Source organism: Suncus etruscus, chromosome 12, assembly GCF_024139225.1.
Source record: "Suncus etruscus isolate mSunEtr1 chromosome 12, mSunEtr1.pri.cur, whole genome shotgun sequence".
Classification (NCBI taxonomy): Eukaryota; Metazoa; Chordata; class Mammalia; order Eulipotyphla; family Soricidae; genus Suncus; species Suncus etruscus.
The window spans coordinates 6,804,518-6,830,016 of record NC_064859.1 but is presented as its reverse complement, the minus strand read 5'-3'; the positions used below and the strand labels follow the sequence as shown (position 1 = coordinate 6,830,016).

General features: G+C 37.2%; 1 protein-coding gene and 1 pseudogene across 2 annotated transcripts in view; both read left to right on the top strand.

Moving 5' to 3' along the window:
• AKAP7 (A-kinase anchoring protein 7) overlaps positions 1-25,499 on the top strand; it is a 157,377-nt gene that overhangs the window by 73,919 nt on the left and 57,959 nt on the right. The window contains exons 6-7 of one of the 2 annotated variants that reach the window (XM_049785206.1): positions 16,114-16,261; positions 20,225-20,630. In XM_049785206.1, coding sequence (XP_049641163.1) covers positions 16,114-16,261; positions 20,225-20,445 — 369 coding nt within the window. In that variant the 3' untranslated portion in view covers positions 20,446-20,630. Of the gene's footprint in view, positions 1-16,113; positions 16,262-20,224; positions 20,631-25,499 lie in introns of those variants that run through there. The other variant, XM_049785207.1, reaches the window with a different exon arrangement.
• Positions 10,186-10,324, top strand: LOC126024894 (uncharacterized; annotated as a pseudogene).

Below are 25,499 nucleotides of genomic sequence, written 5' to 3'. Positions count from 1 at the left end.
TATTCTTATTAGATAAGAATTTCTTTCATATATATATATAAAATTTCTTTCTATACCTAAGTCTTCCTCATTTTAATGTGCCTATGCAAAAAGGAACAATGCCATATGATACTACTGGTGCATATGGGGGTAAAAATAACGGTCTAAATAACCTGGTTCTAACATGAACTCAGAACCCAAGAAAAACTTATCTACTAGAATTTCCTACTAATGAAATCCACAAAAGGGATAGGATAAACTATCTCTACATAAGGAAATAAGAATTATACCTAGTAAGGAAATACATAGAAAGAAGTGTGAAATCATAGATTGAGTATTCCACAATCCCTGGCGAGGGAGGGTTCTCATGTCCCCAATCTGGGTAGGACAGAGACATGAGTCCGGTAGCAATTCCTATGCAGGAAATAATCTACACACCATTGGGAAAGAATAACAGGCCAGGAACACATACCACAAGCTGCCACCCACAAACCAGCTGCTCCACCATGTGGAATGATGAGCCAAGACGGCAGCTTCCCCTCCAGGTCTCTTAAGCAGCATTATTGGAAAAACAAAGCCCACCCCTAAGGGCGGGGACAGAGCCAAATAAAACTGGCTAGTACCAACAAAGAAGTATACAATGGAAATATACATATCTCCTTTAAGTCTTTTGAAATGGTCTTGGGGGTGCGGGGTTATGTGGATAAAACTCAGAGCACAGCTTCTGCCTGCAATGTTGTCTTATGGAGTTTGAAAAACAACTTGCAGCAGTCATGGATCAGGAAATGTCCAGGAGCTGAGGGTCTCTCAAAAGCTAAATCTGGTAGCAAGGAACAGTTCATAGTGAAAGATGGGGGAGAAAAGGCCTCTGAGAACAATCAGCAGCAGTGGTGACAGCAGCTTTTTCTCAGGCCAAGACAAGGTAGGCTTGGGGGCTATTCTTTTGTTTTGAGTGCTGGTTGGGGTGGGAGGAACATTCTCGTTCCTGAGGAGTTAAGAACTAAGGGTAAAAAAGAAAACAGGGTAAAAAATAGGGAGAAATGCAGCTCAGGACTGAGAAAGTGAAAGGATAGAACTGGACTTGTAAACTGGTAAGCAGGGGAGGGGAAAAGGAACAGGGATGGACTATGTAACATTTACAGGCATTATGTACATACAGACGGGCATTAGGTGTGCACCACACACACTCACACACGTAGACAATGAAGATTGAGCCAGAGGTTGCAGTTGAAAAATGGACCCAGGTGGAACAGGTCGGAATGCTTAAAAAATATAAAACCAGCTAGTCAGATGGAAAGGTTTTATTAGTTTTTTTTTGTAAAGTAAACTTTGCTGAAGACTTCCTGTGTTAGACTGTACATAGAGTATTCTTAAAAGAATCATAATTTTCCAAGTATAGAATACTAAGTAATATGTTAATGAGCACTGTATGGAGTCTACACCATGAAGTATATCATCTGGGTCTTGGGTCTTTTTGCTTTCGGGAAAGGTTCCTTTCCTGAAAACAAACTGAAGACATGGGCATTATGATATAATAGTAAACTAGCTTGAATTGAAAATAAATTGCAAAAACATGTTCAATGAATATGCACTGAATATGTGACTTTCAGTTGCCTATTTTACTGATGTATGTGGACATAATATTTAATATTAGCAGTCGTAATCAACTGTAAAATGAATTAGATTAGGTATTTATCAAGACATATTGAGCACTGTATTTGGAGTCTAATATAGCAGTATAATAAGAAATGAGGGTGACCAACCTATATCTAATTACTACTGTGAACAAAAATATTAAAGAGTTTTTATAGACATTAAAATTAAGACTCTAAAACATTCTTACAGTGTGCACTGTAGTGGGAGTTCATGCTTCCAAACGCATTTTATACCTGTTTCTGTGGATAAAAGCTTTAATACATTTTATAGACATCTATAAAGAAAAGTTTGAACACTTCTTTAGACAAGCTTTTGTGTTTCTCCTTTTGTGTTCAAGACAACCATTTAGATCATTGTGTTTTTTGTGCAATTATTCTAAATACCACACCTAAGTAATAACATTCTGTATTATACTTCTTCTGTCTTACTTTATTTAACATAATATTTTCTAGTTCCATCCATGTTGGTACAAATTGCTTGATTGTATCATTCCTGACAGCTATGTAGGATTCCATTGTATATATGTACTATATCATTATGATCCATTCATCTGTTGTTGGCCATCTAGGTTGATTCCAAGTCTTAGCTTTTTTCCTTAGATTTTTCCTTACCATTGCAAAGAATGTCTAAGATTGCTAATGAAGTGCTATTACTGATAACTTTAAGGAAATATAATGGTATAATAGAAAAAAGTAAAATGTTATTTTCCTTGAGAAATTCATTTAAATTTGACCCCTCAAACAACTAGGGTTGTCACCCAAAACTGTTACAAGTTTTACACTTACACTAGGATTATATTTCTATTCCAATTTATAGCTGATATATTTTAACTATAATTAGAATCTTTAATTAATTTATTTAATTAACTAATTGACTTATTGATTTGTTTCTGGGCCACACCCAGCAGCACTCAGGGGCCACTCCTGGTTCTGCACTCAGAAACCACCTCTGGCAGGCTGGGGGACCATATGGGATGCCGGGAATCAAACCAGGTCTGTCCTGGGTCGGCCACATGCAAGGCAAACACCCTACTGTTGAACTATCTCTCTGGCCCCTAATTAAAATCTTGTTTTTTCATGAAGAAGTGCTTTAATTTTTTAATTTTTAAATTCTTTTAAATTAAATTTTTGGTAAAAATTTACTTACAGCAAGAGGTGCTTTTAAAATAGAGTAATACTAGTTCTTTAAATTAATAAATTTCTCAGTTAATTTTCTATTGGTTGCTCCAGTAAATTCAAGAAAAAAAATAGTTAACAGCTTCATTTTTTGGACCAAACTTGATGTTATCTATATTTTAAGATGTAGCATAACTTGATTATATCATTTTAGAGATTTGTCACCTTCGGATATAAGAAATTCAGTTTGTTTCTTGAATAAGTGTTCTTTTTATAAAAACATCCTACTAGCACCATTTTTTGAGTATTGGCAAAGTTTTCCACACCATTTTGAAGACCCTTCTTTAATACCTTTATCTCAGATGTATTTGTACTTGCCCTTAAATTGATAGCCACAGTATGAAAGCACTTCTGTTTCCATGGCTGCTGTCCACCACACAACTAAATTTGATCATAGTCATTTGTTGCATAACTTTATTTGGATAGAGATTCTTTCATAGTAATTTTTGTTTTGTCTACTATAGTTATGTGGGATTTGAACTAGTTCAGAGAATGTTCTTTGTAACTATTTCTAGTGCTTTAGCAGCATCCCTTCTTTTTCACGCTTCTCAACCTACTCTGAAAGAGAATGGCAAAAATGTATCTTATTTTTTTATACCATAAGATGCACTCCCCCCCCCCAAAGATGGGGTAAAATGTCTGTGCATCTTATGGAGCGAATGCCTCCTGGAGCTGAAGCCTGAGTGCAGGGGAGGAGAGTAGAGACTAACCACTTGACCTGTGCAGTGTTATGCCCCCTTTATTGTACAGACATACCATGTAGAAAGAGCAATCAGATTAACACACTTTTACAATCACATATAGAGGTTTCGTTTAAGACTATTTAGTCGCTGCTGTGACTTTATGTTAACGAAAAATTTTTTTATTTTCTGGTGTTAAAAAATATGTTAGGTAATGTGGTTGTTCACCTGTGGACTGACGTATTGTAAATGTGATTTGGCCTTGCAGGCTGGTTGTTCCCAGCTGCCGTCTCTTGATGGCATCTCGCATTGCATTCTTTAAATACTTTAGTACACCATTTGCTTTAGAATATTTTTTTATTGTTTTCCTCATATGTCTTATGGTTGGTGTGTTTAATAGAGTGAAAAATACGATACATTGTGCAAATAATTTCAGCATAAATATATCTAGAACTAACATAGTGAAATTAAATGTGGAGGATGCTAACCTAGTCATAAATTGAATACTAGGAAAATCATGTCAAACCTATTTCTATAACAAATTATAGCTTTCTGTCACAAATACTCGAATTGGCGGGTGTCTAAATTGTACAAAGTAGAGTGGAAATAGAGGGAACGGTTTTAGCTTTGGTCTGGTTTTTCTGGGTCTTTACTATTTTCTGATTTTTTTTGTTTGTTTGTTTGTTTTTGGTCTCTCCCGGCAGTGCTCAGGGTTTACTTCTGGCTCCACTCTCAGCAATCGCTCCTGGCAGGCTCGGGGGACCATATGGATGCCGGGAATCGAACCAATGACCTTCTGCATGAAAGGCAAAAGCCTTACCTCTGTGCTATCTCTCTGGCCCCCTATCTTCTGATTTTTAAGTATCAGATATAACAAAGGAAAATGTGCCTGTATTTATGTTTGCATAAATATGTTGTATATGTTTGCATCCCAAGATATTCATTCCTTGATTATTCTTATCTTTTTCCTACTAAATACTTAAGTCAAGATATGTTTCTTGAAATTTTGAATATATACTTCATTTTTGAAATCTCTAAAAGCGAAGTCTCTGAAAAATGCCAGTTATATTATATCTCTTTCTTTTCGGGGGAAGCAATATGTTCTCTAATATCCAATGTTATATAATTTTGAGTCTGTCAGAAGAACTGTGCAATACTTATAATTATGTAGTTTAAGATTATTGAAATATGGGCAAAGGAAATATCATGAATATTTTATTTGAAATGATTGTATATAATAATGCATGTCATATTAACAAAGGGAGGTCTTTAAATGTATTTCTTTTCTTTTTTCTTTTTGGTTTTTGGGCCACACCTGCTGACACTCAGGGGTTACTTCTGGCTATGTACTCAGAAATTGCTTCTGGTTTGGAGGACTATATGGGATGCTGGGGGATCGAACTGTGGTCCGTCCTTGGATAGCGTGTGCAAGGCAAACGCCCTACTGCACCACCATTCTGGCCCTTGAATACATTTCTTTTTTTTGTTTTTTTTTTGGGGGGGGGCAACACCCAGTGTCACAAAGGGTTACTCCTGACCTGACTTGGGGTACCATATGAGATGCCTGGGATCAAACTGAAGTCTGTCCTGGTTCTGCCACGTGCAAAGCAAACACGCCTTACCACTGTGCTAGCACTCCGGCCTCTGAATACATTTTTTATGTCATATCAATGTATGTCAGATTAACAAAGATCTTTAAATACATTTCTCAATCAGTTTATTCAGTATATTTTGAATTTGATTTCAGGGCTCAAGAGGATTATTTCATATTTAATTATTGTTTTCTTCTGCTAAATTTTTTTTATTTAATAGGGAATATTTCCAGCCAAACAAAGTGGAAGGTATGCATCATTGAGCTACTTTTTTTAATTTTCCATTTCAGAATAGATTGAAGACAATATAAATCTTAGTGTCATTATTGGGGGACACACTTCTGATAGTTTGGAGTTTTTAGCCTAAGTGCAGTGCAAAAACTATACCTGGGAGCTGAAAGGATTGGAACAGTGGAGATAAATTGTTCTATTCACATTTAGAATAGAGTACCTAAGAATGGAAAAAAAAGTCAAAGGAATTTAATTGGGTAAAAAGAAATGGGTGGGGACAGAGCGATGGCACAGCAGTAGTGCATTTTTGCCTTGCATGCAGCTAGCCTAGGACAGACTGCAGTTCAATCCCCCAGCGTCCCATATGGTTCCCCAAGCCAGGAGTGATTTCTGAGCACATAGCCAGGAGTAAGTAACCCTTGAGCATCACTGAGTGTGGCCCCCCCCAAAAAAGATGGGGGAAATGAAGTAAGTATCAAATGCACAGGAGCAGGAGTTACAAAATCCTTAGAGATTATTCTTCATATAACACAACTACACGTACTAATGCCTTTGAAAGCCTTTCAAATAGTTTGCCAATATGCAGTCTCTCTACACTAAATGTTTGATTTTATTTGGATTATATAGTAAAGATATAATTAGAATTGAATTTTTGTATTTATATAAAATATAACTTAATTAGGTGAATGGTTCCTATTTTTTATTTCAATGCTATGGAAGCAGAACAATTCACTTACAAGTAGGTTTGCAGTATGTAGGCCAGTGTTTTTAGGTCAAGTAAAAATTATTTAAGATTTTTCTGTAAACTTATTTCTGAATAAACTTCAGAGGAATCTCATTCTCTTTGCTTTATTGTTGAGATTCAGGGGGCATTTTTCAGCTAATGGGCTTGCTTACATTATTTGCTGAATGCTGCTATAATGTATTGGTTATAAGGGAATACTTACATTAAAGGAAGAAACCATTAGATTAAGTATTTGGGGCCCAGAGAGATAGCACAGTGGTGTATGCCTTGCAAGCAGCCGATCCAGGACCTATGGTGGTTGGTTCGAATCCCAGTGTCCTTTATGGTCCCCTGTGCCTGCCAGGAGCTATTTCTGAGCAGACAAGCAGGAGTAACTCCTGAGCACTGCCAGGTATAGTATTTGGTAAAAAATTTTGAGGTGGGGTATATTTTGTGTTTTAATTTTTAGTTTATACAATAAATTGTTAAGCTGGTGAACTAAAGAAAACATTATTTGCTCCCCAAAGCAAAATACTAGGAAAACAAAAGTGATATGTTGGAATAATTTATTTACATTTGAGTTGATCATGGGATTGTGATGAGCCAAGAACACAGCTGGAGTCCAATCATGGGGAATAGAGATTGGACTAAGGTTCAACTGAATAGGAATTATTCTTGGATGTCTTAGTTATACTCTCTTGTAACAAGAAAATTCATATGAAAAGTAAGAAGCAGTTTTATATTCAATTAGTTTAATAATCTCTCATCCTATACCTGAGAAAGCTTGAGGAAGAATTGAGAAGAGGTTTAAGTAGGTTTAAGTACTTTAAGTTTTTAAGCTTAAATACTATTTAAGGCAGGGGTCTCAAACTCGCGGTCCGCGGGCCCTCCGTATAACATTTTGTGGCCCACAGCCGGCCTTCAAATATCGCAGTATTCGCAATTATTTGCTTACCGAATAGTCGCAATAAAGATCGCATTAGTAAGAAAAAAATTGCATTAAACATTCGCATACCCCGAGCAGTTTTGTTTGGGGTATGCAAATGTTTAATGCGATTTTTTTGCGATTGTTTTTCTAACTAATGTGATTTTTTATTGCGAATATTCAGTAAGCGAATAATCGCGAATACTTTGTGCCTAACACAGATGTCATTTCCACTGCTCCTGCCCACTGTCCCTTGCATTATCGGAGGCCTAAGGGAGAGAAGGGAGAGAAGTTTATTACAGAATTAGATTTTGTCATACCTTCATCATGACTTCATCAAAGCCTGCAGTGAAGAGAAAGATTGATGACGAGCACAGACAATTTCAGGAAAAGTGGGAGACGCTGTATTTCTTTGTTGAGCACAGGGGCATCCCCACATGTCTTATTTGCTCAGAGTAAGTTGCAGTACACAAGGAATACAACTTGAAACGCCATTATTCAACTAAACATGCTGAGGAAAATATCAAGGAAATGAGAGAGCCAAGCGGGTTGCCAGTCTTAAAGCATGTCTAATGAGGCAACAAGATTTCTTCAAGAAAACAACCAAAGAGCATGTTGCATCAGTTGAAGCTAGTTCCATGGTTAGTGAGATGATTGCTAAGGCAGGGAAACCATTCACAGAAGGAGAGTTTGTTAAAAAAAAAATGCATGTTACAGGCTGAAAGTATTATCTGTCTGGAAAAGAAAGGTCAGTTTAACAAAATCAGCCTTTCTGCCAACACTGTGGCAGAACGCATTTATGACATGTCAAGTGTCATTTATCATCAACTGTGTGAGAAAGCCAAATGTTTTGCTGCATACTCAGTTGCTCTTGACGAGGGCACAGATATAACAGACACTGCACAGCTCACAATTTATGTCCGTGGTGTTGATTGCAATTTTGAATTGACAGAGGAGCTGCTCACAATAATTCCAATGCATGGCCAGACCACCGCTAATGAGATATTTCGGCATCTGTGTGAGGCCATTGAGAATGCAGGTTTGCCATGAAAGAGGTTAGTTGGAATAATAACTGATGGAGTGCATCGATGTCAGGGAGAAAAATCAACTGGTGGCACTTATTCAAAAAAAAACTTAAAGAGGAGGGTGTAGAAAAGGCCATTGCTCTTCACTGCATTATCCATCAGCAGGCCCTTTGCAGTAAATGCCTGCCATGTGACAATTTTATGTCTGTTGTGAAATGCATCAACCAAATCAGATCCAGGGGCTTAAAGCACAGGAGGTTCCTTCCGTGCTATTTTAGAGGAAATGGAGTCAGAATATGGAGATGTGCTCTATTTCACCGAGGTACGTTGGCTCAGCAGGGGATATATCCTGAAAAGATTTTTTTTTGTTTTTTTTTTTTTGTTTGTTTTTGTTTTTCGGGCCACACCCGTTAGATGCTCAGGGGTTACTCCTGGCTACGTGCTCAGAAATTGCCCCTGGCTTGGGGGACCATATGGGACACCGGGGGATCGAACTGTGGTCCTTTCCTTGGCTAGCGCTTGCAAGGCAGACACCTTACCTCTAGCGCCACCTCACTGGCCCCTGAAAAGATTTTTTGAGTTGAGGGAAGAAGTGAAAGCCTTCATGGGAATGCTGTTTCTGAGTTGAGTGATCACAAATGACTCATGGACTTAGCTTTTCTAGTTGACATCACACATAAGCTGAATGTACTAAACAAGATATTACAAGGCCTAGGGCAGCTTATCCGTGCTGCCTATGACAACGTGAGAGCATTCTCCACAAAACTTGTATTATGGAAATCCCAGCTCTCTCAGACAAACCTTTGCCATTTTCCAGCATGCTAGGAACTTGTGGATGCAGGCATACCATTCAGTGGTGAGAAAAATGTTGATGCTATTTTTAAACTAGAGAAGGAATTTGATCATAGATTTGTAGACTTCAAAAAGCACAGAGCCACTTTCCAAATTTTTGTGGACCCCTTTTCCTTTGATGTGCAAGATGCCCCTCCTGTGCTTAAAATGGAGATCATTGACCGGCAATGCAACTCTGATCTCAAAGTCAAGTTCAGGGAGATTAGTGGAAAAACAGACATGCATGGGTAGTTTTTGAGAGAATTGCCCCCCAGCTTCCCTGAGCTTTCCCAAATGTTCAAGCGCACCATGTGCCTTTTTGGGAGCACATATTTGTGTGAAAAGTTATTCTCCACATTGAACTTCATAAGTCAAAGTACAGGTCTAGATTTAATGATGATCATCTTCAAGCCATGCTGAGGGTCTCAACTGCTTCCTCTCTAAAGCCAAATGTGGTTCAGATTTGTGAGAAGAAGCACTATCAAGTCTCTGGCAGCAAGGAATAGGCAAAAGATGCCATGTTTAGAAGAACTGTTCATGATCTTCACTCAATGTTCTATTCATGTTCAGAAGAAATAATTAAAACTGTTAATAATGACGTTTGAGGACTTTTTTTTGTGAAATCCCTTATGCGACCCTGCCTCACCCTGACTTTGCCTCCTGCGGCGCCCAGGTAAATTGAGTTTGAGACCCCTCATTTAAGGTTTAAGCAGGACAGAAAGTGGCATGTATGGGAACACTATTGTAAATAAAGGTATTGTAAGGTACCATATTGATTATGTTATACTAGCAACCTTGAAAACTTAATGGATGGATTATTGTGTTCCAGACCGAACAAGCAAAGTGACAACTTTTCTTGGTGTGATTTTTGTTTGTTTTTGTGAAGTGCATTGTACTATTAGGAGTGTATCACTGTCCTTTAGTAGCTGCTTTCCTTGCAACTGGATGACCTCAAAACATCCAGCAGCATTCAAATATTAGTATAGGTAGAAAGAGGTAGCAACAGTAGATTAAAAGCATAAAGCTCTCAAATGTAGGTTTCTATAAACTGTTTTGCTGAAAGGAGTAATATTATAAACCTTAGCTATAATATAAAGGTAAAAAGTTTCTACTTTTCTTTCTCTAAAACTCTAAGATTAAACTAAGCTGCTATTATAAAAATCTAATGTATAAATAGAGGGATTCAGAAAATGGCCTACAAAAAAAAAAAAAAGGAAAGAAAATGGCCTACCTAAAAAACCTAATGGTAAATTCTATAGACAGCATGAAGCAAAATCCAGATTTGAAAAATACATACTCAGTTGAACATTTGATATATAAAGTGCAGAAAATATTTCAGTATTTTATGTAATAATTTGGATATTAATAGTATGTTAGAAATTATTTTTAGGCTAGGTTGTTTAAAAATCATTTCTAGTATGGAAAGGGGAGGTACAGTAAATGCACCCCATATACACCTCAACCTAGGCCCCTTGCCTGGTCTGTATTGTGAATTGGGGGACAAAAAAAATCTCTTCTATATCTATGAAGCACTATGGCTTCTATCTCTATGCAATTAAGTTACTTAATTATATAATTAATTTTTATATACAAAATTTTGACTTAAAGATTATGTGTTACATATTGATAATAGTACATTTGTTTCAGGTAAAAGGGAATGAAATAATAACAAAGTAAAGAAAATTAAAAAAAAACCGTATAGCAACAAGAAATTTGTGAAAATAATTGTATCTTGCAATGAGGTAATAAGTGCTTGTTATTAGTTGATCTTCCTATTATTTCTTTTGTTCTAAACATTAGGTGGCTTCAAATACACGCTGGTGTCTGAATTGGTGTGTTCCAACTGTTAAAATTTGGAGCTGTAGGAAGGTATTGTGGTGGCTGCATGGTCCAGAAATTCCAAATATTGTGGCTGATACTGTGTCTTTTGTGGGGCATGTTTTTGCCAGGTCTTCTGGAATTATGAGAAGGGGGTTAGGGGATGTGCTTGCATTCACTCCACAAAGGATCTTGGTGATGTCAGCCTTAATACAAGTAATCCTGGAGTTTTGGTCAGTTTGGTGTCTCTGCAAAGACTGTAGATGAGTGTTAAAGCTGGGCCATTGGCCAAGATGAAATTGTGAGTGGAGTGCAGCAGGGTGCGGCTTTGACAGGGCAGGGATTTGGCTTGCCCTCTTTTTTCCTGCGACTGCCAGCTTTCAGCTGAGTGGCTGGTGCATCCATAATTTTTCATAGCTTAATTTACATCTCCTTTTGAGAATAGAGTAAGTCTATGGAGTTAACCAAATGCAACCGAACGGCCGAATCTATACCCATATAAATATTAATTACTTTAGTGTCATCAATATTTAAGGCAGGCCTTTTGGAATATGAAAGCTTCCCTAAGTTGCATTCATGTTTGTTTGAAATAAGATATATGATCTTAGCTTTTTACTTTTATTTTATTTTTATCTTAGTTTTTTTAAATTTCAAATTTTTGTGGCTACAGCTGGCTGAGCTCATGGCTTATTTTTGGCTTTGTTCTCAGGAATTACTCTTGGTGGTGCTAGGTGGACAGAAATCTGTGGGGTCAAGTTCAGGGAAGACAAGGCCTTTTTTAATATTGTCAGCCCTTGTGTTACTTTGGTCCTTATATTACTATTCTTAAAATTTTAATGTGTTGGGACCAAAGCAATAGCACAGTGGTAGGGCATTTGCCTTGCATGCAGATGACTCGGGACGGACCTAGGTTCAATCCCCAGCATCCCATATGATCCCCCAAGCCTTCCGGGAGTGATTACTATGCACAGAACTAGGAGTAACCCCTAGTGTCACTGGGTGGGACCCCAAAACCAAAAATAAATAAGTAAAGAAAATATTAAAACATTTAATGTGTAAAGAACAAAATTCTTAAATATCATAATTTAATTTTTTTAATTCACCCCTATTCTCTTCTTACCCTGACTACAAGTTCAATTCATACCTTAGGTCAGAACTATATGCTCTTGAATTAGCAACCTAGTTTTACTGTGATTTGGTTTCATTATTTGGGAATTAGAGTGGTACCAGTCTCAGAGGGTTATTACAGTGATTGAGTTAGCAAAAGTTTAGAGTCATGCCTCTGGAGAGTAGATGCTTTTAGTATTAGTTTCTTTTACTATTAAAGGTGATAGAAAGCATGCTTCCCTCACCTTTTAAGCATTCTTTAATTTTAGTCTTCAATTTTGGGATTAGGAGATTTGGGCCACACATAGTAGTTCTTAGAACTTATTTCTGGCTCTGCATTCAAACTGACCATTAGTTTGTTCCCTTACTATGGTTTTTTGTGTTAATTATGAAGATCTTTCTTTGTTGTTGTTGTTTTGTTGTTGTTTTGGGCCACACCCATTGACGCTCAGGGGTTACTCCTGACTACGCGCTCAGAAATTGCTCCTGGCTTGGTGGGGCCATATGGGGTGCGGGGAAATTGAACTGTGGTCCATCCTAGGCTAGTGCTTGCAAGGCAGACAGACGCCTTACATCTAGCACCACCACTCCATCTCCTGATCTTTCTCTTTTAATGTGGAGGTCACCACCTACACACATAGATAAGTAGAACTAATCTGAAATTCCACAAAATAAATCTGTAATAAGATAAGTTTGGAAATTATCATTTTCCAAATGGTATCTTTTTTAGAGGTATATGGATGGAAAATTAATATTATGAATAATTCTAATTCACTTTAAAATTTCTGTGAAATAGACAAATTATATGTTGCAAATCAGCCCTTGATGAGGTTGACTGATGGAGGGATGGAGGATGAGGTCTTTCCCCTCCAGCTCGGAGCACGCATCTGCCACCCTGTTCAGCCGACGGTTCTGAGGTGAAGCGGCGGGTAAACAGCTCGCAGACAGTCAGGCTTGTGGTAATATTAGCTTTATTCGGTGGACAAGACTGAAGCCCAAAGCTCAGCATCAGTTCCAGCCAAAAAGCCCCTTGCCTTCCACAGACCCTTGCTTTTATCTCCAAGAATCAGGTACCACTCAATGGTGGAAGCAGAATCAGGTATCACCCTAGAGTGGGGGCAGAATGCCAGGTCACACCCTAGGTTAGGACACAATCACTGATCAGGGTAGGGTCAGTAACATAATAATCCCATTAAAATGTTTACATATACAACAATTATACAAATGTAAAATTTGATAAGATTGAGGAAAATTAAAAATTTAAGGGGAAATTTGAATGGATTTATAAAGGTGTTTTATATTGAAGGGATTATTGTCTAGTAACTACACTAACAACTATTGTGACAGTGGTGGTAAGTGAGAGAAATAGAATGTCTGTCTCAAGTATAGGTAGAGGGTGAGGGAGGAGAGAGATGGGAGACATTGGTGGTGGGAAGGTTGTAATGGTGAAAGGGGGTGTTCTTTTTTTATAACTGAAACCCAACCACAAACATGTTTATAATCATGGTGCTTAAGTAAATATATTATAAAAAAAATGAAAATATTGTATTTATGTTAGAAAATATTGTATTGCTGTTAAAGTCTGCATTAATAAGTAAAAAGTTAGAATAACGTTTCTCTGAATGTAAAAGGCATGATATTTAATGTATTTAATATAAATGAAACTTTTAATTCATTATTAAAAGTTTGTAATCCTTAGCAAAGTAGGAAAACTTATATTTCTTAAGATAGTAGAGAGCAGTCATAGCACCATGAGTGAATGCAGTAGTCAGTGCCAAACGCTGAGAAGCATATAATAAAATTCTTTTTTTTTTTTTTTGGTTTTTGGGTCACACCTGGCAGTGCTCAGGGGTTCCTCCTGGCTCTATGCTCAGAAATCACCCATGGCAGGCACGGGGGACCATATGGGATGCCGGGATTCGAACCACCATCTTTCTGCATGCAAGGCAAATGCCTTACCTCCATGCTATCTCTCCGGTCCCAATAAAATTCTTTAATTACAAGAATCTTCTTTAGTGCTTCTTGCAAAACTGACTTCAAGACTGAATTCTCTAGGCTGTTGTCTATGAAGTTTTCTATCATTCCTTCAAATCTACGTGATAATCTGGTTGGATAAAATACTGATCTGTCCATTTAATTGAATTTTTGTACTTTCTTCACCTTTCTCTTAATGCTTGTAGAGTCTCATTCAGTAGATCAGCAGTGAATCTCATGGGCTTTCTTTGTAGAAGTTCCTTTTTTGTTTAAAATATTGCTGCTTTCATTATTCTGTCTATTATTTTTTGTATTTATTTATTGGTTATTCTGAGTACAGTGTGCCTTGAAGTTATTCTAGATGAGTCTTTTTTCACTGGGACCTTTAGGTCACCTTGTCTATGTTCCTCTGGGAAATTCTTATCTACTATTTAATTCATGGTTTTTATTCACATTTGTTTTTCTTTTCCTCAGGGACTCCAATAATTATATTGAATTCAAGAGGTGTGATGTTCATTTCTTTTCCACTGTTTGCCATCATGTGTTGTTTTCTAGAGGCCTCCTCCATCTTTTCTTAGAGCTCCTTGATCTTTTTTCTCAGCTTAAGTTATTCTTTAGTACAGACCTTCTATTGAGTTTTCTTTTTAATAACACCATGCTCTTTAGTTTTGTCAATTTTAAGTGTAGTTTTTCTTTTTCTTTTTTTTTTCTTTTTGGTTTTGGGGTCACACTCGGCAGTGCTCAGGGGTTACTTCTGTCTCTATGCTTAGAAATTGGGTGGTGTTCTTTACATGACTGAAACCCAAACACAATCATGTATGTAATCAAGGTGTTTAAATAAAATATATAAAAAATTAAAAAAAAAAAGAAATTGCTCCTGGCAGGCTCAGGGGACCATATGGGATGCCGGGATTCAACCATCGACCTTCTGCATGCAAGGCAAACGTCTTACCTCCATGCTATCTTTCTGACCCCTGAGTGTAGTTTTTCATATTTCTTGTACCTTACCATTTTTTCTTTCATTTTTAGGGAGGTCACACCCAAACACTCCGGGGTTACTACTACTCCTGGCTCTGTGCTCAGAAATAGCTCCTGGCAGGCTCCCGGACCATATAGGATGCCAGGAATCAAACTGGGGTCTGTCTGGGGTTGGCCGCGTGCAAGGCAAGCACTCTACCCCTGTGTTATTGCTCTGGTGCCCCATTTTTTCCTTTAAGCTCATTAAATATCTACACCGCAATGTCCCTAAAAATCCTTATCTGAGAATTTTTAGAGCTGAATTGTGCTAGTAGACCCTTCTGAGTTGATCCATCATTCCTGGGGTTTGGTGGACTTTTACCAGCTTCACTATTGCGTCTGCTGAATTTTTGTTGTTCACTTTTGGGAGTGATTCATTCATAGTAATCCATTCCTTAGAAGTTTTGGGAGAACGGGACTTTTCCCTATGCAACAGGGACTTTTCAGGGGTGAGATTGGGTTCTGGCTTTAGACTGGGGTCCTGCTGTCGTGGGCTCCAAATTGACTCTGCAGGATGCCCTCTCAGATGGAGCACCTACCTGTTAATTTTTATATTACTTAAAAAAAAACCCACACATTACTCTATAACTGTTGGATATGATTATTTTAGTTAATTTATATGCTTTGTTGTGTGTGAAACTTGAGGTAATTGAAAATAAGAATGTTGCCAAATTTAAGCCCAATATGCTCTAATGATTTTTTTAATACTCATTCTAGGTAGGAGGACTTTAAAAGCGACTATACAGTAGTACACCAGGTAGATAACAACTGGTAGATCACATAACCAGTGGATGTTATGTGGGTACCTGAACTTGATTCTGGTGCTGCATGTTCATTTTCTTTACTCCTGGCTTTGCACTCAGAAATTGCTCCTGACTCAGTGAACCATATGGGATGCCAGGGATCAAACCCTTGTCTGTTCTGGGTCAGCCGTGTGCAAAGCAAACATCCTACTGCTGTGCTACCACTCTGGCACCCAAGGTGCTGCATATTGTGCTACTCCCTACCCAACAGCACTGCAAGCCAAGTGCAGGGGGTGGGGCTGAGAATCCCCAAGTGTGACCCCTGAGTCTGCTGGTGTGGCCTCATAGATATATGTGTGCATATATGAATATATATGAATATCTACAGGACTTAGGGAAATAGCTCAGGGAGCAGAAAAGCATAGCATTGACTCATCTTAGTTTTCCAGATGTGACTCCTCCAGTCACCCATATATATAAAAGATGAATTATAACTCCACAACAACTTTGTGGCGTCCTACACCAGAAGTTATTACTTGTGCCAAATATAATTTTAAGTTCTAAGAAAATGATTAAAGATTTGAACTGACTTTCCAGATTAAATTGTTAATTGTTATGAATTTTTATTATTTTAAGGGAGTGAAAAAAATAGACGTCGCATTCTTTGAAAAATTCGTCGATCACAAATTTGGAGACGAAAGGGTGTTTTGCATAGATCTTTGTTCCATGGAGAAAGAAAAGCAAAGTGATGGTTATTATCACTGTGAGTCTTCGATTATGATTGGTGAGTGCTACTTAAAAATGATTTATCTTTTATTATTATTTTTGGTATCATTATACTTTGGCATATAATCAGTATTATTTCTATATTTGTACTTTAAATATAGTTTTAATGTAATCTTGAAATGTTCATTCATAATTCATTTCAGTTGCTTTGATTTAATAATACTATAAAACATTTTTTCTAATAAAGACTACTTTATTCCATGTCAGGTATTTTCATATCTATTACTTTTAATTGGAAATAGAATATCTCAGGCCAGAAAAGCTTTACTCTGAGAAGAGAAAACCTTTTAAGGTGACTTCAAGTGCTGGAAAACTCAATCTTCAATTTCTTCCCCAAGGAAAACATTTTTGAGAGGAAACACATAACTTGCTTCTATCATCTTATCAGGAATATGTCATGTGATGAGAAATTCATTAAGTTAGATTTTTGAGTGATGACTGCATAAAGTGAGGAATATTAAAAACTGGGAAATATTATATCCAACCACTTAAAATGTAAATATATCTCAAAGAAGCCTCATCTATTGTGCTTGAAGCTTATGACTATAATCTAGTTAGTATTATAGAATTGTGAACTTCAAGACAATGTGCTGAGTAACATGAAAATACTCAAAGAAGATAACTAGTTGAATCTAAATATTTTAAGGAGCTATATTTTCTTCATTTCAAACTGAAGAAAACCGTAAGAAACTGTGAAAGAATTTTAACGCTGAAGTTTATTAGTGTATTTTTTAAATGTCCAAGAAACAATTATTTCCCAGCTTCTCTCAAGTATCTTCAGAAAAGTCATCATTTACCTTCCGAAGATCTTCCTGTCTTAAGCAGAAGATATTTAGTATACTTTTGAGTTTTGTACTTTGATCTCAGATCTACTTCAGGAAAATTTTTGTGGTTTCAGAATCTCACTTAAGAAATTTGCCTTTCGGCCTCTGCCATACCAAAGGCCTTCTTAACCAGGCCTAGGGGGGGTGCGGGCCTTGGGTGACCACAGCACCCCTCTACCGCCTTGCTCCAGATCTCCAGGGATTCCCCTGGGCCACATGCCTGGGCAAGGCAGCGAGGTGGGCCCCTTGGAGGAGCTTGAAGGTTACCTTAGGCTTAACTTGTGGGTGCTGAGAGCTGCTTGTTTGCACTAAAGCAGTCAGTGGTAATTTCTTACCAGTCTATATGTTTAAAACCACGCAGGGGTGCACAATATACATTAATAGTACTCCTTATCCTTGAATTATGTTTTTGTGTATGCAGAATGTCCATTTTGTACTCTGCCCTTTCGCACACCCCTACTAAAGCTCATTTTTCTCTTTACTCTCTCACCCCCTACCATCATTACTCCCCATTTACCGTTTTTACCTTCAGTACTGCAGAGTCCTCAGTCACAGACCAAAGTGGTGTACTGGAGTTAACACCCCCCCCCAACTATTTCAAAAGGCATAAAATGGATATGTATGTCTTTTCAACATTTTATGTGTGTTTTCTTTGACAGCTATAGCTCTTGCTGAATATTTTCTTATACAGTGACGATTTTCTCCATTTTTTTTTTATCTTTTCTTCTTTTTGTGAACTGTTCAATAGGGAATTTGGTGAAAAAGTCTCTCAGTTTAATGCTTATGTTTGAACCAAGTCATGGGCATTGTTGGATGTGTTCATATGCCCCCATATCACCGATAACGCCACATGGCTTTATTTCTTGTTTGCATAGGCATATTAAAACGGGAAAATACCATACATACAAATAAGTTCTTATCTAATAGAGATGGGAACGCACAAATCTTGTAGTGCAATGGGACCTTACACCCTGAACATTGATATAATGACCTCAGAAGAATGGGCATTCTCCATTTACCCCTGATCTCGGGAAGCCATCTACGAAACATCCAAGGTTGTCTATAACAATCACCTGGAAGCAATCCTCTACCAGGGAAGACCCTACTGCTACTCTGACATCGACCTACTCAAAAGAGACTTCCCTTAACACTGAGAAGACTTAACAACAACGACCTGCTTACTGGACAGGGCTTTCTGCACTGCCCTTTAATTGTGAGATGAAACTAGAGGATGCTCCACACCAGACTGACTTTAATGTAGGATATGCAGATTCCAGGATCTTTAATACAGAAACCTGATGCCAACAATAGAGACTGTATGAAAAATAAAACTGTATTGGCACTACAGACAATGACTTGGATTGAACAAACTAGTTTGCCTGGAGCCTAGAGTTGGTCTTATGCCAGGAAACTTCAGGGGTAGAATCTTCTTCTATTTAGGCCAAGGCTTTTCCTTTCCATGTCCCCCATATTTTTGTGGGCCTATGCAAACAATATTTGCCACTCTAACACCCTTTTTACTGTACTCCTTTGACTCTAAACCTTAAAAAAAAAAAACACTTAAACTTTTGATGTTAACTTAAACTAATATGCACGCGCATGAAAATGTAAAAAAATACTATGCCTTCGATGTTAAAGGAGTCACATAAATTTTATGGCTTTAGATTGCTCTGTGTACTGCTAAGAAATGTTATAATGTACTACAATCTGGGGACTTGTGGACAAAGTAATTGTACATGGGTTCTGTTTTATTATTCTTAATGTTCTTTGACTGTAAGTTCAAAATTTAGGCATCAGCAAGGGGATTTCTTCTGAGAGCTCTGTTTATGGGTGATTGTCCTTCCACTGTAACTTTACCTTGTCCTCTTTCTTTGCATCATTGTTCTTATAATTAAAAATAAAAAAATTTAAATAAAAAGAAAGAAAAAAAGAAAAAAGAAATCTGCCTTTCATCATGTCTGTCTGAGAGATGGCAGGGGGTGGGCTGTCGGGGAAATGGAGAGAATTGGTGGTGCCACGATGGCACTCGTGAAGGGTGGTGCACATTCTATGACTGGAGTTAATTTATTGTTCCTTTTTTTTAAAAGAAAGAAAAGAATTTAAAAATTCCCACGTTACCCTACTTCAATCTGGCACCCTGGCAAGCAGCCTCCTCTTTCATTCTTGCCCTTTATGGAAAAACGTCACACGTAGAAGGTGGGACCATTCGGTTTCACTACCAGTCAGAGGTGCTGCATTCATAAAATAGCATTCAATGTGAAACTGTGTGGGTGTTGATTGACATAGAGACAGACAAATCCCGTAATCCCACACCCCAGTAGGAAAATCTTTGTAAACACGGTGATTAAATAAAAAAATAAAAAAATATTTTATCTTCTGTCTTTTAGTATTATTAAAATGTTTTTTAATCTATTACAAATGCTCATTGTGGATCACATTTAGTGACACCAATTTAAACTTTAGAACAGTATTTGCGTCTATAACAATATTATAATATTAATATATAACAACTGTTTTAATTATTTAGTGTTAATACACATAAGCAACCTTTAATTTGTTTATTAATTATTTTTTGACTTTTATCTAGCAAGATTTGGGATACTTTATGAGTTGAAGTTTTTGATCTGATTTGATTGCTTTGCATTGGTTTGACTTCTTTGATCTGAAATTAGTTTCCATTTTGTGAACTTTGAACGTGTATCTCATTGTATGCATTCATAGCATTGGACTTATTTCAGACTTTATGATAGTTGTATTCATAATTTTAGCATACAGGTTAGGTGTATTTCAAGGATTGTAGATCTACTGAACTTATTTTTAAATATATATAGGAATAGGTGAACTTTTCTGGGTCAAGAATTTATTAGATATGTTTGCTTGTCTCCTGTTTAATTTGGTGATGATGCATTTGTAGAGGGTGCTAAATGCTAAGTCATAGATTATTTTTAACTCTTAAGTTATATAATTCAGGTTATTTTTTGTAAATTGTTAGGGTATTTTTGTAATCAGTGACTCTTAGCTTTTCCAAGATCTTAGAATCTTTACACATTTTCATGTTCTATTTGCATTGTAGATATTAGTCTTTTATTTAATTATTTGAGCATTTCTACAGTTAATTTTAATATTCCCTCTGTTAGGAGATGCATCCCCACTTTCTCTCCTTTCCTTCCACAACCACTTCAGCTGGCAACACCGTTGCTGTGTTCTCAGAAAGCCTATGATGTGTGAAGCAGGAACAGGATTCAACTGGAAGCATGGGTTAGGAAGCCCATATCTTCTGATTCTGTCACGAGGAGTTAACTTCTGGAGAGTTGGCCAAAGAAGTACAAGCACATCTAGAATGGAGGAAATGGACTGAACCGGAATCAACCCAGAAGACAGATGATCTGTAAATAAGCAAGCAAACAAACAAGTAAATATAAAGGCCCAACTTCTAAGTACATTAGAGGAAGACTGCAGGGTTTTCCTTTAAATGCCCTTTCATCCCAGCATTTTAGCCCTCACATAAGCATTTGTTTGCAATAAAATCTCTTAATTTCAGTACACATTTCTCTTTGATAAAATTTTTATTTAGGGTTAGAAAAATAACCCACCTTTGGGCTTGGCGAGGGATCCCCTGCCTGTAACAGTTGATGCCCAAGGCAGGGGCAATGGAATTTTCCCAATACCAGACTGACTGTCTTAACTACTTGAAGTATTTGGAGATTCACTCATCTATCAAGAGAACCATAATCATTCATTTTGTCCCTGCATCTCTTCTTGTGGGCAAATGGCATTCCAGATGATCACAACCAATAAGGACATGAAGCTCTATTGCATAATCCTTTACTCTTCTTTTTCATCTTTTCATGTATTTTACACTCCATTCAGTACCTTTTCTAGAATCAGGAAGCATTTAAAGGAGACTCATGCATTTGAAGGAATTGGAGCTTGAGTTCAAAAAACTAGAATGTGTATTTGGTTATTTGTTTCTGGCAAGGGTCAACTCTGCTAGTTGGCCAAAGAAATACAAGCATATCAAGGAAATGGACGAACCTGAATCAAACTAAGATCTGTCTTAAAAATAATTAAAAAACTAAAAAAAGCATTTTTTCTATTAAGCTTAGAGAAAAACACCTAAGTCCACCTGGAGGTGATCAGAGACATCCATATAGTTATTATTTTTGATTTCTCTTCCTTGTACTCTTCTTTTGCCTTCATGTTCTTCAAGATAGTTAAAGATAAAATATTTTTGTCAGTCTATCCATATTAAGGCTGAAGAGTCACAATCTTTGGAAGTTTAGATATTTCTATGTACTTTTCTTCTCTATTGGGAAATGACTCCCATACCCATCTCCAAGTCTGAACTGTGAGATATTCAGGGACTAGGGTACTTCCTGTCTGATGTCTGAACATTTGTGCGGTGGAACCTGGAAAAGAAGAAAAATATCTGAGAGAAAATTAGAAGAACATATAGTTATCTGTTTTAACTGAACACATGCAAAAATAGCTAGCCAGAGTAATTTGAAATAAAATTGATTTGTTACTATAAGATTTAGTAGAATAAAGAGTGAAGCTCTTCAGTAACATGTTGTGTTCCTCTTAACATTTTTTGACATATTTTGCTTATTAATTGGGATGATTTCTGAATTTTTTTAAATATCTGCCTGTGACTTTCTGAACTAGTATTTCTTGTTTGTTTTTCTAGTTTAAGAATTTGGGCATTTTTTTTGAGTCCCATGCAAGCTTGATATGGGGGACTTGTTTTACTTTTTAAAAAGTTTTTAATTTTTATTATCGTATTTGCCGGCGTATAAGACGACCCCCTAATTTTGCAGTTAAAACATAGGTTTAGACCTATATTCGCTGTATCAGACAGAACATTCCTGTGCTGCAATTGTATGTACCACAGTGAGCCATTCACAACAAGCAAAGGTAATAGACTTCCTCTCTGACTCTGGCCAATCTGAGCAGGCTTTTTACAGTGTAGATTTGGGTCCAGAACATTGTCTAATTTGCATGCATAAAAAGCCTGCTTGGATTGGCTGAGTTAGAGAGGCAGTCCGAGCAGCCTTGCAGTGATTGGTGCAGGATTGAGTTGGAAAATTCGTTTTGTGGCACTATTCAGACAATTTTTGTTTAGCAGCATATTGAAACATTTTTCGGGATATACTCAGCGGATAAGATGACCCCCAATTTTCGGTTGACTTTTTTTGTTTCAAAAGTCGTCTTATACACTGGCAAATACGGTAATATTTTTATTCAAGCACCATGTTTACACAATATTTGTAGTTGGGTTTCAGTCAAAAAAAGTACTTTCCCCCATCATCAGTGCAAACTTCCCAACACCAATGCCCCTATCTATCTCCTCTCCCACCCCCTGCTGGTAAACTTGTTATAAACTGCAGAGATAGTTCCACAGTTGTTTTATTGGATGCCCAAGAACAACAGAGACATTGTAATCAGGGAAAACTTATCTGTTAGATATCTAGAAGTAATTCTTGGCTGGAAGTTCTCAGAATTTGCTTTTGATTTATATCATTTTGAGTCTTTTAAGATTTGACTTTCACAGAATTATTTTTTACTCTGTATTAAGAATGTATATGCCTTTGATTGGACTAATCTATCCTCAGAACTAAAAGACTACTTTTATGAGATAGTTGAATAAGCCAACCTCTCAAGAGTTTCATAAATGGTATTGGTAAGAAATGAAAATTTGCTCTACTTTTTTCAAATCTTGGGTTAGAGTTCCTGGAAGAAACTCTAAAAGTAGAATATGGATTACTGCTAAAGTATGTTTTCCCCACCAAATAATTTTATTCTAGTACAGTCCACATTCCCTGACATTGACCTAACCTGAAATAATGTAGCTTGACCCTTTTCTATATATACTCATCAAAGAATGCCTGGTGCATTAATAATCCTTTCTGCCATAATCTAATAAAATCGCAGGTTCTAGACTGTACAGGAAGAAAGTGGTCTTCACTTAAAAAGAGAGAAAAAGTTATCAAATTATTGTCAGCCTGGATACTCTTAGACAGGCCACCTCCAATGGGAAAAGACTAAAGAGATATCTTCACACTGATTCCAACGAAGTCTCTTGAATGTAAAACATCTCTGAAAGAGTTGTTGAGCTAGATATTAAATTTTTTTGTTTGTTTTTGGGCCACACCCGGTGAGGCTCAGGGGTTACTCCTGGCTCTGTGCTCAGAAATTGCTCCTAGCTCTGGGGATCATATGGGATGCCAGGGATCAAACCCTGGCCTGCCCTGGGTCAGCCACATGCTGACAAATACAAGGCAAATGCCTTACTGCTGTATTATTGTTCCACAATATACACTCAAGTGTAAGCTGACCCTCCCCCCCCCATTTTATCCTAAAAACTGGGTAAACGTCGTTACTTGAGTACAGTATAAGCCGAGGTGGAAAATGCAGCAGCCACTGCTAAATTTCAAAAGTAAAAATATAGGGGCTGGAGCGGTGGAACAAGTGATTTTGCCTTGCGCGCACTAACCTAGGATGGACCGTGGTTCTATCCCCAGGCATTTCATATGGTCCCCCAAGCCATGAGCAATTTCTGAATGAATAGACAGGACTAACCCCTGAGCGTCACTGGGTGTGGCCCATCGCAATAATTGAGGAATCAGTAAGTTAGGTGTTTTTCAATATTTATTGCTAAAGAAAAACTGAAAACTAGCAACAATAACTTTACACTTTAAATAAAGTGCAGAAAACCTTGGCTTAACAGGTAATCAAGCTAAATCACAAAGGTTAAAATCCTTCAAAACTGAATTCCTCCTCCTGATCTGTATGTCCAAACAGCGCTTTAGCTGTATCAGATGCGAGGGGATCAGCATAGACATTGTCATCATCCCTGAGTTCACAGATATCATCATCACTGCTGTCTGTCTCATACAAAGCGCAGAATATTGTGGCTTAAATAGTTCAGTGGCATCCAGCTCAATTCAGCGCCTACCTCTTGAGCTCACTGCGACTTGTGGACTGAGCTGAAGCATTGCCCCCTTTAGCAGACTGGAGGCAAAAGACTACTGGAGACTGTGCATTGGATGCGGTTTTAGGGCACTCACAGAATCAAATAACCTGTATAACCCGAGCCAAGTTCGGGTTTTTAGGGCACAAAATTTGCGCCCAAAAACTCGGCTTATACTTGAATATATACGGTATTTTCAGTGTTATTTTTTCACTTTCAATATACTTTATATCCAATTATTACATATCGGCACCCCTTGCCAGCAGACTGGAAAAGCTTTTTTAAAAATTTATTTTATAATTCTTTGTCTATGGCTGTGTTCAGGAGAACATGTGAGTACTCTTAAACCTTAGCAATCTCCAATGAGGAATATTGACAAAAGAAAGAGACCTTTACACCAATTCCAAAGAAATATCTCGAGTATAAACTATCTTGAGTATAAATTGAACATAAACTATCTGGAGTATATATTTCCTAAGAGATACACAGAACCCATAAAAATTCTGGGTTTCTTCAATCTACAAAGTAATCAAAGACAGTCTTCATCCTGGCCCCACATTTTTGCATGACAATGACTTACTGGATGTAGTAGGAGACACACTGACCTTGTTTTTATACATAGCTCTCCTGCTAGCTCCATGTGCTCACTTTTTTCCTCTTCATCTTTTGACATTGTATATCCCATTTAGACTATTAGGGGGTTGGGGTAGGTTATGGAAATTTTTTTTCAGATATGAAAATATGTACTATATTTACTTTTCTTATAATAAAAAACCTTGGGTAATATTATTTGTTTCTTTTTTGGACTACAACTCCTTACAGAGGTAACTATTAATCACCTAAAATCCAGATTCAAAAAAGTTTAAAAATATTTGGTTTTGCTTTTTTTTTTTTTTGCCATGTGTGGAGACACACTTGGTGATGCTTACTGCTGGACCTGCTTTCAGGGATCACTCTTGACAGTGCTTGGGGAACTAATGAGGTTCTGGGCTGGCTGTGTTCAAGGCACTCTGAATTCTCTCCTACTTCTCATAAAAACATTCTAGTGAAACCAAAAATGAAATATGGTTCAGATATCCTAGAATGGTGAAAATTATTTTCTGTGAGCTACTTATTAGAATCAGTTCAAATTAAATTTTTTATATTTCCTTAGGGAAAGTAATTGACTAAATGACACCCTTTGAAAGATTAATGAGCTATTAGTGCTTGCAAGTAGATTAGTTCATTTTAGCTGTCACACACACACACACACACACACACACACACACACACACACACACACACATATCCCTCCAAATCCAAATCCCTCCAGTGCCTCATATATATGGAAAGGTCTAGAAGTTTTTTTAAGGGCCCTTTATTTATGGCTTCTGTAAACCAGTATGGAAACAGATTCTCTGGGAATTTCAACTGCTGTTAGGTTAATAATAACTCAATTTGGT